This window comes from Cucurbita pepo, chromosome 2 (genome assembly GCF_057944985.1).
Source record: "Cucurbita pepo subsp. pepo isolate OVF chromosome 2, ASM5794498v1, whole genome shotgun sequence".
NCBI classification, from domain to species: Eukaryota; Viridiplantae; Streptophyta; class Magnoliopsida; order Cucurbitales; family Cucurbitaceae; genus Cucurbita; species Cucurbita pepo.
Window position 1 is genome coordinate 10,480,818 of NC_141799.1, and position 18,149 is coordinate 10,498,966.

At 38.0% G+C, this 18,149-nt stretch overlaps 1 protein-coding gene across 3 annotated transcripts; it reads left to right on the forward strand.

Annotated features, from left to right (window-relative positions):
• The first annotated feature begins 5,888 nt into the window (after nt 1-5,888).
• LOC111787932 (uncharacterized) lies at nt 5,889-17,299 on the forward strand. 3 transcript variants are annotated; one of them, XM_087121431.1, is made up of 10 exons: nt 5,890-6,147; nt 6,333-7,230; nt 7,382-7,695; nt 10,853-11,986; nt 12,078-12,233; nt 12,360-12,813; nt 12,918-12,988; nt 13,118-13,240; nt 16,691-17,018; nt 17,049-17,299. In XM_087121431.1, exons 2-10 carry the CDS (start codon nt 6,351-6,353, stop codon nt 17,054-17,056), a joined length of 3,468 nt encoding a protein of 1,155 aa, XP_086977557.1. In that variant the 5' UTR covers nt 5,890-6,147; nt 6,333-6,350; the 3' UTR covers nt 17,057-17,299. The 3 variants fall into 3 exon arrangements, with proteins under 3 accessions (XP_086977559.1, XP_086977557.1, XP_086977558.1); XM_087121433.1 differs by lacking the exon at nt 17,049-17,299 and adding an exon at nt 16,385-16,445 and having other exon boundaries at nt 5,889-7,230; nt 16,691-16,829; XM_087121432.1 differs by having other exon boundaries at nt 5,890-7,230; nt 7,574-7,695.
• Nucleotides 17,300-18,149: the final 850 nt, after the last annotated feature.

The following is an 18,149-nucleotide window of genomic DNA, read 5'->3' on the forward strand; positions in this document are numbered from 1 at the left end:
CTTGATACTCGGCTTTTGCTAATGATCTGGACACATTGGTTTGCTCTTTAGACTCCCAAAAAATAAATTGAATTTCCAAGGAAAATGCATAACCCAGAAATAGACTGTTTGAAAGTTGGACAATCACCCCAGTCAAAATCGCAATATGCTTGTAGTCTCAAGTTGTTTTTAGATGGTAATAGAAGTCCTTAGCAAGGAGTACGTTTGATGTATCTCAGAACTCGAAGAGCTTCCTCTCAATGTAGTTTTCTTGGTTCATGCATAAATTGACCGTCTGTATTTACTTGGATCATTCAACTTCTCTCATTCTCTTAAAGAAAGTCTCAGATTTTGCTCCATAGGAAATTTTTCTGGAGCGCTTCTATAAAATCTGTGTCTCGAAGAATATCTAGAGCATACTTCCTTTGAGACATAAAAATTCCTTTTCTAGATCGAGAAAATTCAGTGCATAGGAAATATTTCAAATTTTCTAAATCTTTGATAATGAATTTCTCGAGTAAACTAGTCTTGAGATGTTGAATTTCTTTGAGATCATTGTTTTTCAACAAAATATCATCAACATAGTAAATAAAGAGTGTAACAACCCAGTTCCACCACTAGCAGATATTGTCCTCTTTGGGCTTTCCCTCAAGGCTTTAAAACGCGTCTACTAGGGGAAGGTTTCCACCCATTATAAATGGTGGTTTGTTCTCCTCCCCAACCAATGTGGGACATCACAATCCACCCCCATTTGGGGCCCAGCGTCCTTACTGGCACATCGCCTCGTGTCTACCCCCCTTCGAGGAACAGCGAGACTCATGCCTAACCCCTTCGGGGAACAGCGAGAAGGCTGGCACATCGTCCGATGTCTGGCTCTGATACCATTTGTAACAACCCGAATCCACCGCTAGCCGATGTTGTCCTCTTTGGGCTTCCCCTCAAGGCTTTAAAATCCGTCTACTAGGAGAAGGTTTCTACACCATTATAAATGGTGGTTTGTTCTCCTTCCCAACTAATGTGGGACATCACAAAGAGTAATCTGTTTTGGACTGAGTATAGCTTGCATTTTGTATAGTGGTAGAGAAAACGAAAAACCAATTGCGAGAAGCCTGGTTTAACCCATAAAGAGATTTATGTAGCCGACATACTGTATTCTCCCATGTCGGTGAAGACCTAGTGGTAAAGACATGTAAACATTCTCGTCTAGATTACTATGGAGAAACGCATTTTGAGCATCCAACTGATGAGTGAACCATTTTCGAGCAGCAGCAATAGTGAGTAAGCAACAAAGTGTAGTAAGTTTCGTTGAAGGAGAAAATGTCTTTTTATAATCAATACCTTCAACCTGAGTGTATCCCTTTGATACCAACCGAGCTTTATAAAGTTCAACAAAACTATCAGAGTTGTATTTAATCTTATACACCCAACGACAACCAATAATTTTATGACCAGGTAGTAGAGGAACGAGACACCAAGTATAATTACATTCCAAAACAAGCAGCTAATCAACGACTTCTCTGTCTCCTACTCTCCTCTCTCACCGAGAAGCCATTGTTGTTGTCGTTGGTCTCTCCACTGCACGTGACGTTTGGCTCACGTTGGAAACTACGTTCAACCATCATTCGAAAGCTCATGAACTAAGACTCAAGGATGACTTGGAGCTAATGAAACGTGGCACAAAACTTGTTTCTGAGTATGCCCGTACCCTCAAAACAATTTGTGACCAACTTCATGCCATTGGCAGACCCGTCGAGGACATTGGTAAAGTGTACTGGTTCCTTCATGGACTCGGTACTGATTTTTTTTAACTTTTTCTACTGCTCAAATAACTCTCACCCCTCTCCCCTGTTCTGTAGATTTGGTCTCTAGAGCTGAAAGTCTTGAGTTGTTCCAACGCTCCCTTGAGTCTTCTGACTCTACGCCTACAATATTCGCAGCCACTAATCGTGGTCGCACCCATGGAAGTCACCCTGCTTCCTTTAGCGACCAACGAGGTTGTTCTCATTTTCACAAAAATAATTCTTTCAACCGAGGACAAACCCACTTGGGTTAGGGTCGTCGTCTACCTCGTTGCCAAATATGCCGCACAGAGGGCCATTATTCTAACCACTGCAACCAACGATAAATTCGGCCTGATTCTGCTCATGCTCATCTTGCTGAAGCATTCAACACGTCATTGTTGGACTCGAGGCAACTGATTGGTTTTTGGATACTAGGGTTCGACCCATATGACCGTCTATCCATCTATTTTGGATTAGACTAAAAATTACACGAGTACGGACTCTGTAATCGTAGGAAACGGTGCATCCCCTACCATTACCCACATTGGTACTCTTCCTCCTGTTCCAAATATTCATTTATGAGATGTATTGGTTGTCCCTCATCTCACTAAAAATTTTCTTTCAATTAGTAAATTAACATATCTGTTACATTTACTAATAATCTTCTTACTATCCAGAATCGTGAAACCATGAAGGGTGGTGGCAATTGGTAAAAGGGATAGAGGACTATATGTGCTGGAGCGCGACAACTCTACCTTTATTTCTGTTCTTCGAAACAAATCTTTACATGCTTCATATGATTTATGGCATGCTCCCATAGGTCATGTGAATTATTCTATTACTTCTTTTTAAATAAAAAAAGGTATCTTTCTCTTGCATCTTTATTGCCTTATCCATAGTACTTGTCAGCTTGTGAAAAGTCATCAATTGTCTTATTCCCGTGATGAATGTAGGTCGTCTCATGTGTTATATCTTATTCATTGTGATCTTTGAGATCTTTCCCCTGTCAAATCCAATTCGGGTTTCTTTACCATGTTATTTTTATTGATGATTATTTTCGATTCACTTGGCTTTACCCATTAAAATTTAAAATATGATTTCTTTGATATTTTTCTTCAATTTTAAAAATTTATGGAAATCAATATTCTGCTTGTATCAAGGTTTTTCAAAGCGATGGAGGTGTCGAATATACTAGCACTTGTTTCAAAACTCACTTATTTCTGGCATCCACCATCAACTCTCTTGTTCATATACACCCGCTCAAAATGGTCGTACTGAGAGAAAACATCGTCATGTGACTGAAACTGGCTCGACCCTTCTCTTTCACTCCAATCTTTCTCCTCGTTTCTGGGTTGACGCCTTCAACATTGCAATTTATATTATCAACCGGTTGCCTACTCCACTTCTTGTAGGTAAGTCACCTCTTGAACTCCTTTATGGCTACTCTCCGCATTATGACAATTTTCATCCATTTGGTTGTCGTTTTTATCCTCGCTTGCATGATTATATGCCTAACAAGCTTTCTCCCCGCATTATTCCTAGCATTTTTTTGGGTTATAGTCCTGCTCATAAAGGGTTTCGTTGTCTTGATCCCACCACCACTAAGCTATACATCACCCGCCACGCTCAATTTGCTGAAACTCACTTTCCTGTTGTCCCTAGCTCCAAGGCCCAACCTCTTTCCTATCTTCATATTTCAAATTTCTTGGAACCGCATCTTTACCATATTGATTCATCCCTCCTACCACTACTTCACTGCACATTTCTCGATCTAGCTCATTCCCATGTAATATTTGTTTGACCTTGTGGATGAGAGTCTGTGCAGGTTGATACTTCTCTTCCAGGTTCCTCTTTGCCACCCTCGACTTCTGATTCGGCCTCTATTGAACCTACTGTTGATTCCTCCTCTTCTTTTGGCTCTCATCCTATGATCACAGAGCCAAAGTTGGTATCTTCAAGACTCGCCATCCAACAAATCTTGGTATTTTATTCTCATCTGACCTTCTTTTTGCTCTTCTTGCATCCACTGAGCCAAAAGAATTCAAATCTGAGGCTAAGAATCATGCTTGGTTGCTGCTATGGGTGAAGAAATTCGAGCTTTAGAACAAAATGACACTTGGATTTGGTTCCTCACCTTGCCAACACCAACATTGTAGGTTATAAATGGGTGTTTCACATTAAATATTTATCTAATGGATCTGTTAAGCATTTCAAGGCTCGTCTTGTTACCAAAAGTTATACTCAGGTTTTCTAGTCTTGACTACACTAACACTTTCAGTCTGGTTATCAAAGCTACCACTGTTCGTGTTGTGCTTTCTATTGCGGTCACAAATAAATGGTCTCTTTAGCAACTTGATGTGAAGAATGTTTTCCTCAATGACACTCTTATTGAACATGTTCATATGGAACAACCCTGGGTATATTGATCCTCGATTTCCCACTCATATCTGTCTATTAAAGAAAGCCCTCTATGGCTTAGAGCATGCTCCTTACGCCTGGTTTCAATGCTTGTTCACACTTGGTTTTTCTTGCAGTCGCGCTGACTCGTCCCTTTTGTCTTTCATCAGCAATATAACCTTATCTTTCTGCTTATTTATGTTGATGACATTATTGTTAACAACAACAATTCATCTCTTATTGACAACTTTACTCGCAAGTTTATTCTGAGTTTGCTACCAAGGATTTGGGTTCTCTCCATTACTTTCTTGATCTTGAAGCTTCCCCACTCCTGATGATCTTTTTCTTAGTCAATTAAAATATGTTTGGGATATTCTTACTCGTGCTCAGTTGCTCAATAGCAAACCAGTCCACACCCCCATGGTTGTTTCTCAACACCTGACTCCTGATGATTCTCCTTTCTCTGATCCTACTCTCTATCGATCTCTTGTTGATGCCTTTCAATACTTGACCATTACGCGTCCAGATATTGCCCATGCTATCAATTCTATCAGTCAATTTTTGCATACCTCTGCTGCAGATCACTTTCTTGCTGTCAAACCTATTCTTCGCTATGTCAAGGGAACACTCCACTTTGGTCTTACCTTTCATGTATCCATTGTTCATAGTGCGCTACTTATTCGAATGTTGATTGGGGCTGCTTGTCCCGATACTCGTTGTTCTACATCCGGCTATTCTATTTATCTTGGTAATAATCTCGATTCTTGGAGTGCCAAAAAGCAATCTACTGTCTCATGCTCCAGCTGTGAATCTGTGTATCGTTCTCTTGCCACGACTGCTACTGAACTTCTTATGTAACAACAAAAGTGCTATTTTTTTTTAGCTCTAATCCCGTTTCTCCCAAGCGGGCCTAACATGTTGAACTAGATTATCATTTCCTTCGGGGACTTGTTATCGCTGGCAAACTTCGCACACAGTATGTACCTTCCCATCTCCAAGTTGCTGACATCTTCACAAAAAATGTTTCTCGACCTCTCTTTGAATTTTTCAGATCCAAATTTCACGTTCGTTCAAATCTGACGTTTAGGTTGGGGAGGGGGGGATGTTAATGATATTTAGACTTGAATTATGGTTTACGACATGTATCATATTTCACACTGGCAAATATTGCTATTACAGCTTATCATAGGTGTCATATTTGCTCTCTTATTATAGATTAATATCTTGTGTCTATTTATTATTCTTTCTATTTATTGTTCTCTATATCATTTGTAATTTAATATAATTCTCTATTATGCAAACGATTATAAATAGAGAACTTTCTGAAAATAAAATTTATTTTATATTTTAAAATTTGATTTTATGCATATTTTATTCTTTAAAATTATAAAATTGAGGTTAAACTAAAAAAAAAAAAAAAAAAAAAAAAAAAAAAAAAAAAAAAAACTTCAAATCCACGTACAACCGTTATTAAGAGATAAAAATAAATCTTACAATTGTAGGTACTTCCACTCCTTATAAACTAATTTGTAAAAAAAAAGAATAAAAACCAAAAAAATAAATGACAAAATTAAGAATATAATTACAAATTTATTAGGAATATTTTGTTTAATGTCTGAATATTCTAATTAGATGTCTTCGTGTTAGTCTCCTTGTCATTATTATGTCATAATAAAATGGAAATATTAAATCTAAAAATTTAAAACTGGAGACAAATAATAAACAATAAAATACATTAACAAAATTGTTCATACCGTGTTTGCCCAGGATGTATTACTTTTTCACGGTTTCACAGATCCGGTGGCTACACGGAAGTCCGAGCCTCTTTGTTTACTGATCCGGCGGTGGCAGAGAAGCCTTCTTCGCATCTGCGGTTGTAATTCAATCGATTCTATGAGCGATTCTGCTTCTACACAATAGTCGCCCTTCCTCGAACGCGGAATTCTAGTATCCTTTGTCTTTGTCGTCGTAATCGTTATGTAATTTCCAGGTATACCCACGTGGAACGAGATTAATCTTGTTTGGCCTTTGTTGGAACACTGTTTTTTATTTTTTTAAAAAGTAAAATCTTGCATTCTGGCTTTTGGAATTGTTCTTTGTAATCTGGAAATTGAGTTAGGGTTTGTGGTGTTTGTTTAAACCTTTTCTGTTGGAAATTCTGGGCACTTTGGGTAGTTCGGCATTGAAATAGGTATGAAGGGGCAGTCTAACCGCCTCCAGAATATGGACCCTCCTGATGATTGGGTTAATGGTTCGTGGACTGTGGATTGCATCTGTGGCGTCAATTTTGATGATGGGGAAGAAATGGTTAATTGCGATGAATGTGGCGTTTGGGTGCACACAAGGTGTTCGCGTTACGTGAAGGGAGATGATATTTTTGTTTGCGACAAATGTAAGAGGAAGAACGAGAGGAATGACTGTGAGGAGACCGAGGTTGCGCAGTTATTGGTTGAACTTCCTACCAAAACCATGAGCATGGAGAGTACATATGTCTGTAATGGCCCATCCCAACGTCCGTTTAGGCTTTGGACAGACATACCGATTGAGGAAAGAGTTCATGTTCATGGCGTTCCAGGTGGTGACCCTGCTTTATTCAGCGGGTTGTCATCGTTATTTACTCCACAGCTGTGGAACTGCACTGGGTATGTTCCAAAGAAATTTAATTTTCAGTACCGGGAGTTCCCCTGTTGGGATGAGGACCAGAGCGATAATACAAATAATGGGAAAAATGAGAATCCTGCTGACAAAGGTGCTGGTGTTCTTTTTTCTTTGTCTAAGGACAATGTATTGGCTACCCCTGTGGCAGCTTTGATTGGTGTGAGAAGCAAATCTGGGGATGTTTTATGTGACAGGAATGGGCTTTTGAGTGGAAAACATGGTGTAAGTGAAGATTTGGATAGGTGTCCTGACAATGGTGTGAGGGAGAGAAGCTTTCTTCGACCTCTGCTACATTCTGGTAAGTGCAAAACGGAAGACTACTTGGTATCAAAAGATCAATCTGGGAAGATGAAGTCTACGCCCTCTGATAAGGTGACAAACTTGAAAAAGAGAATTGATCATGCTTCTAAGATCGGTAATTCATCTTCATACTTCTGAATTGATATCTTAAATTATTATGTGGGAAGTGTGTGCAATTTTCACATCAGGGACAAATTTTTTTTTTTCTCACTCTCTTTTATTATAACTGGTGTTTACATCGATGAATGATGAAAAACAATTGGCAGACAGAGATCAGAAGCATGCGAGGGGCAATAGTGAAAATCCTAGGAACAAGAGTTCAAGGGAAATGGTGGATCGAGAATTATCAAATGCATATCATGTAGCAAATAAAAATAATGATAACCATAGAGACAGTTGTGAGCTCTCTCCTGGTGTCGTATCTTCTGAGATATCTAAAAACAACAGCGCCATTGCAGTTGGACCGAAGGACGAAAATGGAGTGCAAGTTTCTCTGACGGTTGAGAATTCCACCAAAATTGAGGATGATGGACCGCCCCTCTTTGCAAAGAAAGATGTTGGAAACATTGTCGTGAAACAGGTACGTCGGTCTTTTCTATAAGTATTTATATTGCATTTCCTGGTTTTATTTTGGAAGCATAGCATTAGTGGCATATGTGTTCTTCCACATGAGGCACAAACTTCAAATTAAATCTTCTTTTGCTTATAAGTAATTTTTTACCAAAAGGATGGTTGGAAATTTGCTGTAAGCATCTCATGCGACTCTTTTAAACGAAAGATACTCTAAAGTGATTCTCTCGGAATGAGCTCAAATGTTGTTAAAAATTGAATAAAATTCAATGATGAGTTCTACTGGTGGAAGCAAATTTCAATAAGACTTTTTTTAGAAAAATTTAATCTAACTAATTTATTATTATTATTTTTAATAAGAAACTAGAGACTTTCATTCAAGGAGGCAAAAGAGCCAAAACAAAATAATCTAAGGGACAAAGGGATGAGACATCCTCTCTCCCAAAGTTGAAAGAAGATGCCTTATATGAGAGTACTCTCAAGATTCTATCCTTCCAAAGAAGCCACAAAATAACCCTAACAAGATTCCTTCAAAGCACTTTAGCTTTTCCCTTCCAAAACCATCCCGACAAAACTTCACCAAACCACACCTCCAAACACTGAGACACCCTGCAACAAAAAAAATCTTGCCAAAGAAATTATTGACTGAATTATTGTCTTCTTAAGTTTTTAGGTTGGTTGGTGATTAAACATGGTATCCAAGTAGGAGATGTTGAGTTCAAACCGTGATGTCATTTCCTCCTCAATTAATGTTGATTTTCACTTGTTGAGCCTCTGAATTTATTTTCAAGCTCATAAGTGAAAGAGAGAGTTTACATGTTGATAAATTAAATTTACTATACCCATCAAGTTAAGTTTTTGGATTGATTGGGGATTTAACACCTTTGATATTCTTCCGCCACCATAAGTTGATCAAAGATAAACTTCCAATTTTGTTGGTATGTTTGAACAATAATGTGCTTACCCAACATATAAGGCCTCCATGATAGTGGTCATAAGCTCCCTTTCATAGGCTATTTTATTCCGATGCAAAGGTGGAAGAGCATAGCTAAAAAATGCTTTAGGTCGTGACTCTTGTATCAAGATGACTCCCACCCCAAACTCTATACATCAGCTTCCACAACAATCTCCTTTTAGAAATCAGGCAACTGAAGCACATGAATGGAAACCATTACCTTTTTCAAATAAAGAAAGCCTTTGTGCTTCTTCTTTCCAGGCAAAACGATCCTTCTTCAATGGTTGCGTCAGGGGAAAGCAATGGTACCATAGTTCTTCACGAACTAGCTGCAATAGCCTATCAATCCCAAGAAGCCCCTTAATTCTTTCAAATTCTGAGGCAAAGGTAATTTTTCCATAGCAGACACCTTGGATGGATCAACAGGAACCCCTGAGCCAAGACAATATGCCCCAAATATTTGATTTGTTGCAATGCAGATTGACACTTCTTTTGATTAGCAATCAACTGATGCTCTTGAAGTACGGATAAAACTTTTGTCAAGTGTTTCACACACTCGTTCATCGAAGAATTGTGCATCAAAATTTCGTAAGAAAACACCGTACAGTACATTTTTTTTTTTTTTTTTTTTTTTTAAATAGGGACATAATACCAATTTCATCCATGCTTGAAAGGTTGTTAGTGCATTTCTCAACCCAAAAGGCATCACTAAGAAGTCTTAATGACCCTCCTAAGTTCGAAAAGCTGACTTCAAGAAATTTTCTGCTATCAACCCAACTTCAGATCAATCTTCAATTATGTACATGAAGTTCTTCTAGCAAATCATCAATCATTGGAATCAGAAATTTGTTCAGTAATGTGACTTTATTCCAAGCCCTATAATCCACTTCCGACTTCCATCTTTTTTTGTTTACTAATAAAATTGGGCTAGAAAATGTACTATTACTCAGTTGAATTATCCCAGCCACCTACATTTCCTCAACTAACCTTTCAATCATCTTTTTGGAATTGGGTTATCTATGGGGATGAACATTGCCTAGAGCAGTTGAACCCGACACCAATTCAATTCCATGATCCTTTTTCTCTCACGAGCAGTTGTCTCGGGAATGGCTGAAATACTGAAGCATAAGCTTGAAGCACTGGCCGTAGGTACACGTGACCATGGTTCTTCAACACCCAACTTCCATAACACATTTAGTTGTACAAGAAACCCTTGTTTTTCTAACTTTAACGATTTCATCAAGAATTTTAATGTTACCTGCAAATGCACCAACGTGGGATCCCCATTTTAGAAGGATATTATTTGTAAGATTTACCTAGCATGAAAATTTTTTTCTTCAGATTTTAATGATTCATTGTGATATCCCCCAACGTTGCAAGCCAAAAAAATTGGCAAAAGTCCCTACGCTGTAGTTGTTTCTCCCATTGTCAACACCACTTGCTTACAGATCTTATTTCCACGCACGGAAGCCTCAGTTCCTAGCATCACACTGTATCCCTCTGTTTCACCCCAAGGTTGTGGAATAAAATTTTGTTTCTCCACCATCGAATGCAAAGCCGATTTTGCTACCTTATCCTTTTCTTCATCTTCAATTTCTTTATCAGTCATCCCCAAATTTTACATAGCCACTTCCTTGACACCCTCTTCCTCAAAATCGTGGATCACGATCACCTGTATTTTTTTTTTTTTCTTGCAGCGATGCTCAGGTGTAAAGTGTTCTTCCTAATGAAATCATAGCCCTTCCACTCGACGGCTTTGACGCTTGGACTCTGTTAAGCTTGAACGGTGGTGTTTCTGATCTTCCTATCCCTCCCTGTTTAAATCTGACACCCAGATAGATTTGGTTAATGGAAATTGTACATCATGGAAACAGCCCCATACTTAATGGACTTTACACTAACATCGTGGCTTGGGCTTCCATACTTTGGATTCAAGGCAACTTTCTTCTGAATGCTGTAGCTTTTCTTCAATTTTATGGACCATCTACATTTGTAACATCAACCCAATAGGTGGCCCAATCCGTATCTCCATTTTGATATCCTCATGCAAGCGGTTGATGAATTTACCCTCTAGAATATGTCATCCAGCAAGGTCAACACATGCTGAATACTTCAAGAATGTGTTGGGGGGGGGGGGGGGGGGTGGGATCGTGTTCTTTCTGTGTTTCTTTTCAATCTTTGGCAACTCTTAATCTTACTTATTCAACTGCAGGGAGGTGGTACAGCTCTTGACCATTCGGATGATGGAGGATTTTCTAGGACCATTGTCAAGCCTTCTGTTGGAAGCTTAGCTAGCACTAAACTTGAAAGCAAGGATGATAAGATTCATGATGATGTTAATTGCGGCAATTCAATTGATTCATCCCATACAGATGCCAAATTCAAAATAGATAAGCAACTTGATGTATCTGGAGGAGCCTTAAACTTCCAGGCTTCGGCACATTCGGATGCTACAGAGATGCAGAAACGTAATGATCGTATGCCTGAAAGTAATAAGGTGAATTCTGGTAGTGTATCGTGCGGTTTGCAAGTGGGTAGCCATAAGGCAGAAAAAAGTTTTGAAGGTGCTAGCAATTATCATCTTGAAGAGGCTGATGAACAACGTAGTAATCCATGTGTATTTAAACAGGAGTGGGATTGTCCAGAAGGCAGCACAACAGTACATATTAATTCTTTGAAACCTCAAAATGTCTCTGAATTTGGTGATGAAAAGCCATCAAAATCTAGTGGAATGGCTTTACACCAACATGTATTACCTAGTCAACACAAAACGACACTATGTGTTGGAAAATCTTCCCCTGCATCGTCAAATGTTATAATTTCTAAACCATCCATGTCCAATGATTTAACACCTGAAGATTCTGAAAACCTAGAAGGTACTGCTGCCAAACATGAGGCAGTGTCCGGAAGTTGTGGTGGTAGTAGGAAAGAATATTCTTCAAATGGCGTTGACAGAGTTGAAGAAAGGGATAAACTGCCTAGGAGAAGAATTAAAGAGCATCCAAAAGAGTGCTTAAATGCCGCTGCCAATTCATTATACTCAGTTAGGGACTTGCAAGATCCTATTTCAAAAAGAAACACATTGCACGTAAAAGATTCTGTTGTGCTCTCAACGGTTAAGACACCTTTGGCACATAATGCACCAGATAGTCCAGGCTACAGTGAGTCCATTGAGTCGCATCTCAATCATAAGGGTTTAACTTCACAGAACAAGGTTTCAAACTCATGTTTACCACAAAGAGGTGACAAGCCTAACCATCCTCCATCTAAGGTCAATCAGCGTCATGCAACAGCGATGTGTCCTCCATCAACTACAAATCCACCTGCTGTGCTGAGTGATGAAGAGGTTTTTAAAAATTTTCATTTTCTTCTCGTGAATTGTGTTAATAGGCTTTTGATATAATTTTTGCATATATAACTTTTGTGGCTTTTGGCAGCTTGCCTTTCTTTTGCATCAGGAGCTCAATAGCTCACCTAGAGTACCTCGTGTGCCACGATTGCGTCAGACAGGCAGCTCACCACAGTTGGGTTCTTCAAATGCAACAAGCTTGCTAATAAAACGCAGTTCTTCTAGGGGAAGAGACTATGCATCGGTAAAATATATGTCAATATCTCACTCCTATGAATATTATGTGTACCATTTAGAGCTCTATTTTTAGATATGCAGATGTGTTGGTTCTAAGAGTTTTCTGTAAAATATTTGTGGTTATATTTTGTAGGCTTCTAGAATGAAAAACAGAGATGCCTTGAGAGACACATTTCGGAGTTCCCGTGAGCCTGATGACGATGTTAAAAGAACTGATGAAATTCTGTCTTCCCCTGATCAAAGAAGGCAAGAGACGAGTAATCCTGCAGAAGCATCTAAGAAGGAAGAGAGTGGATCTCCTACAAGATTGAATGCACATAAAAGAGGTCTTCTTTCAACTTATGCTACAAATACTGCAAGTAATTCCGCAGAAGCATCTAAGAGGGAAGAAAATGGATCTCCTTCAAGATTGAATTCTCTTAAAAAAGGTCTTTCAGCCTATGCTACAAATACTGCAAGTAGTGGCCCATCTTCATCAATGGAAGCAAATGATCATAATAATTCATCCATACATCATTCACCAAGGAACACATCTGATGATGACACAGGCACGGTTGGAGAAGGCCCTGTTCATCCAACTTTACCTGGTACGTGTCAACTGAACTATAAGTATGAAAATTTTCTTATAAAATTTACTAATTTTAAAATTTTGAACATCTTTGCCTTGCGTTCTCATCTTATTTCTATGTAGGCTTAATCAATGAAATTATGAGCCAAGGAAGGCGTATGACCTATGAAGAACTATGTAATGCTGTTTTGCCTGTACGGTTTCTTCTGATGTGCAGATTTTTTTTTTTTAATATTTATATGTATGCCTCTCGATTCACTTTTTGTTTGATGTATTATAGAATATTCATTTTTCCTTTTTCGGTGCAATTGCTTTCTTTGCAGCACTGGCATAACCTGAGGAAGCACAACGGAGAGCGCTATGCTTATTCGAGTCATTCACAAGCTGTTCTTGATTGTTTGAGGAACCGACATGAGTGGGCTAGACTGGTTGACCGTGGTCCAAAGGTATGCCTGTGATTTGTATTTGAGCCATTGCTGTGTCTGCAACAGTGTTTCAATAAGAAAAGTTTACAATCCTCTAGTTTTATAAATGGGAATAGAATGGTATGATGCTACATGTCTCAACTTCAAGAACCTTCGCAGAAATGCTGAGCTTACATATTTTTTTTAAACAAAAACAACTCTTCATAATTTACACTGATTAAATTAAATGATTACAAAGATTCACTTTAGGCTTACCACCCTCAAATACTAACCATGGCATAGAAAAAAATTCATTTGCTGAAAAAGTAACGAAATTAGCAAAAACTACCCAAACTTATAATTATGTTATTTTCTAAGAAACTGAACTTGCGAGAGAGTTGATTACGTCGAGCGACTAATTCCTTCTTTTTTCCTAATAAACTGAACATATATTGATGAAAGAAGCCCTTACAAAAAGGATAATGAGATATTCCCACAGAATCAAAGGGTTACAGAAAATGATTCCATATTCCTTAAGATGTGCACAAGATCATAATCACAATATCTCTAAATAGGGTGCACCCCGTGGAAGAAAACATTTTTACAAGGTCCCAAAAATCCTCCAGAATAATCTCTGCCCCTTTAAGAACTGTTTGGTTTCTCTCAAACCATAGTCACAAAAGATTATCGCACATTGGACCAAAAGAACAAGCACTTGGCCCTCGAAAGGGAACCATCCAACAACTGAGAAAGAACGACTTCACATACTTTTGAGAAGCACCTGTTTGAGGCATAGGAATGAAGGAGCTTAGACTGACTAGTAACTGTGGTAGGGCAATGGAAAAAAGGTTATGATTGCTCTCCAAATTACTTTTATTTGTGTTTTTGAGGTACATGAGGGCAATGGAAGGGGTATGATCATCTCCCATATGCATCCTAGACAAGCACCTTCATTATTGTCCTCACCATTTCCGCATTTAAGTTGCTGTGAATGTGTGATCGTGGTGACATACGCTGTTGAAGAAGAAGAAAAAGAAGAAAAGGAGAGAAAGAGTTGGAAGAGGAGAATAAAAGAAGAAAAGAAAAAAGGCTCTTACATTTTCTAGGACCAAATGAGCGCTAGCTGCACTTTACATTCCTCCCCCTATTTTATCCTTTTTTTTAAATAAAAAAATCTCTTAGTTTTCAAAATTACTTGAGTTAATTTTTATTTAAATACTAAATTGTTTGGTTTAATATTTCGTGTTTTAAAAATCGAGAATTTCTAAATCTATAATGGATATAGACATTTTATTATTATTTTATTGAGTGCGCCAGTTGGAAAATACATTCTCATTGCTTCTCACCTTGAGGCAGTTTAGAGACTTGTTGCCCCTTGGGGTGCATGTTGTGCTTTGAAAACACTTTCTTCAGACTTGATGTGTACCAGTCATAGGAAACTGCGGAAACCAGTAGAATAGGGAGCTTCTTTTCGATTGGATTACAAGAGTTCAATTTTTCTTGAATAAAGATCCAAAGGAACGTTTTCACCTTTTTAGGGACCTTGATCTGGTATCACATTTTTCAAGGAATGATATCTATATACAAAGCATCTCATTGGTGTTCTGTTTCTAATTTGTTTGCTAATTATTCTTCTAGTAATATTTGTATGAATTGGGATGAGATTATTTTCCTCACTAGGTTTTAAGCTCAAGTTTGCTCATGTTGTTTTTTACCTTCACTTTTGTATTCATTATTTCTATGAGAAGTTTGTATCTTATTCAAAACTAAAAATGAAAAAAAAAAAAGAAATCTTTCGTTTGAGGTGTGGAGTGAGAGAGCTCACTGTCAAGTAACCACTGCTATGGAGTGTTCACTGTCTAGAATCCGCTTGGAAAACTTTTTTGATTAAGCTACATTATTAAGCCTTTGGAAGGTAGATTTGAGAGGGCAACTAACGATCCTGTCATCCTCTTGCTTCTCTCTATTACCCATCTTGGCTACATACCATTTCTTTATCCAAAAGCAATATTTAGCTATTAAACCCCACGTGCTTGTGTAGCAGAAAAAGGTCCATTGTGATGTGGAATCCACTTTTTAGCTTCTTCCTTCTGAGTTCACAATTTCCATAGCAAGGTTTTTCTTCTTTTTAGCATTATTCATGTTAGTGGAAGAAGCAGGAGTTCTTGTCATCCTCATTGGAGCATTTTGACTTGGTTTCCATTTCCTCTCTTCTTTCAAAATCACGACAGCCATTTGGGCTTTAGGATCCTTCTTTCAACTTCCGTTAATGAGTTCCATAGCCCACTCCTTTTCGTCGAGCCCCTTGGCCTTCTCTCTGAGCCATTTAGACTTGCTTTTTTGTTTCCACCATCTCTCTTTTTTCAGCTTCGCATCAATGATCTATAATTTGGGTCCTCCTTAACCTCCTCTAAAGAGAGCCCTTCAGCTAATAGAAGTTGAAGGATATTTTCCTTTGACCTTTATCTAAAAGCCAGGCCAATTCAAGGATCTTGGAAAGAAACTCCTGGTACTAACCCAGAAATGGACGATTCATCAGATATTGTACTTTTAGTCTTTCCAATGTGTTTAATATTCCAAGATGGGCAAGCCAAATGCAATTCTCACTTTTCTTGAGCTTTTTGTTTAACCAAGTGTCAAATTGTTTTTTTTTTTTTTTTGTTCTTTTTTGGCAACCACCCATTCAAAGACAGAATGAAGCCCCCTTTGGTTGAGCATCAGAAGAATCTTTCCTTTTTGTGAAATTGGAACCAAAGAAATAACATTATCTTTTTGTACTATAGAAGTTCCTCTCTCTGTAGCTACTCACGAGAAAGAGTGGAACTTCTAGAGTAGCTGCCCACGATGCTACCTTCTCTTCTTTTTCGTGATTTATTCTCAGCAGTCTTTGCTCTAGTTGCTATTCTCTTTCTGTGATTCCTTATAGGCTAGGGTTTTCCTTCCCCTCCCCCATATACAGAAAAAATGGTGAAGTCTGTATGTTAGTATAAAAGTTGAGTCTAATTAACAGTGGGTGGGTGGTATGTTGCTCGTGAGATTAGCATACTCGTGGTTTGAAACAACAAACCTATTTACCAAATGTAGCCTCAACCTTGCAACTCCAACGTACTAAAACGCTTCAAGCCTGTTCTTGTTCATTTTTTCTCCATTCTACTTTCACATTGAAGGTAGATCAATTGTGATTAGGTGGTTCACGGAGATCCAAAGGAATAACTTTCTGAATATCTACGAGACCTCAAATAAATTTGTAAGTGCTAACCTTGTATTGAAATTAAGTTGACTCGGTTCACATGAAAATCAGCTTGCTTTGGGAATTTATATTGCTTGTATGGGTGTTGAATTAGGTTCTGATATGTAGATCAGGGAAGTCTTATAATCTTATATTTGAAAAATCGTTTAGGTGCTGCTGTTTAGTTGCCATTCATAACAGAAAGCTTTATTCAGTTAACTACTCCAACTGTTATCTAATTCTGAGACATTTTTGAATGCCAGACAAATTCAAGTAGGAAAAGGCGGAAATTCGATGTTGAAGAATCTGAGGATAGCGAATACGGTAAAGGTAGACCTGTAAAGGTTGTTGAAAATAAAGGCCTCGAGTCTCATAAAGAAGAGTTTCCAAAACGCAAGAGGAACACTCGAAAACGAAGATTAGCTCTTCAAGGGAAAGGTATAAAGGATATTAGGAAAAGACGCAAGACAGAGATGTTTACTGATGACGATGTCGGGCTGCTTTCCGATTCAAGTGATGGAAGCATGTTAAGTGAGGACGAGCTGCAGGATGTTGATGAATGTTCAGAAAGAAGAGAAGGTTCAGGTTCAGGTTCAGGTTCAGGTTCAGGTTCAAGTTCAGATGAGTAGTTTGCACGGTATTCGTTATCCAGATTGTGGATGTAATTTATTGTATCCTAGTTAGAACATGCCAAATTCAAGGAAGTAGGGTGCAGCCTTTGTCACATAGCTTCTGTAGTGTATAACTTTTATCATAGTTAGGTACATCTTAGATTAGATTTGTGAATGTTGTAACTTGTGCATATATGTATTGAGATCTAACATTGTACGTGTATTAAATTTATTGAAGTATCAGCCTATTCCTCTTCCAAATTTGGTCATCAAATAATAGGTTACATCTAAGTTTGAGTTTTATTTTCAATTTATCCTTTTAATTGCTTTTAATAATTTTCTATATTTTTAGATTGAAGTCTATTTAGTTTCTAAACATTAAAAAGCCGAAGATGGATCCAACAAGATCAACAAGTCAAGAGTTGATCTAACCATTAATGTACACTGGAGAGTAAGTTGTCCAAATGCCTATATTTTCTATGTCACATTTCATTAGAAGTTACTTGTGAACAAATTAGCACGCCTACCTACACAAGTGAAGTAATGTCATCAAAGAGAATGACTTCGATGATTGGTGACAATATAATTTGTACACATCTTCTATTATTCATTACTTTAATGAATTGAAGCAACAAAAAGATGAATATCCTATCATTACAAGTGAAGTAGTGACACTTTCAAGACATCTATGGATGACAAGTTTCGTGTGAAGTAGTTTCCTTGTTTGATCTCGATTGACGTAGTGTCCATTGCGACAACTAAAATAAGTATTGTGGAAGAAAAAATGATAGAGATGTAGAAGCAGATCAACACATGGTCAAAAGTCACAACAAAGAGAAGATCGTTGTGGAGGAAGATCAATGGCAACATTGAATTATGAGTCCAATAACATCAAGACATGATCATGAATTCGATAAAAGCTCAGTACATTGGACTTATTCATACCTCCTCCTTGTATTCCAAATTGTCTACTAAGAGGATCATGTGTGAACACTGGCACTCGAGGAATTTGAGACAATTGGTAGTTGGAAGCAATCCGAAAGAGAGTTCCTATTTCCCTTCTACACCACAAGATACATCGTTAGCATATTTATACTCACCATCACCAACA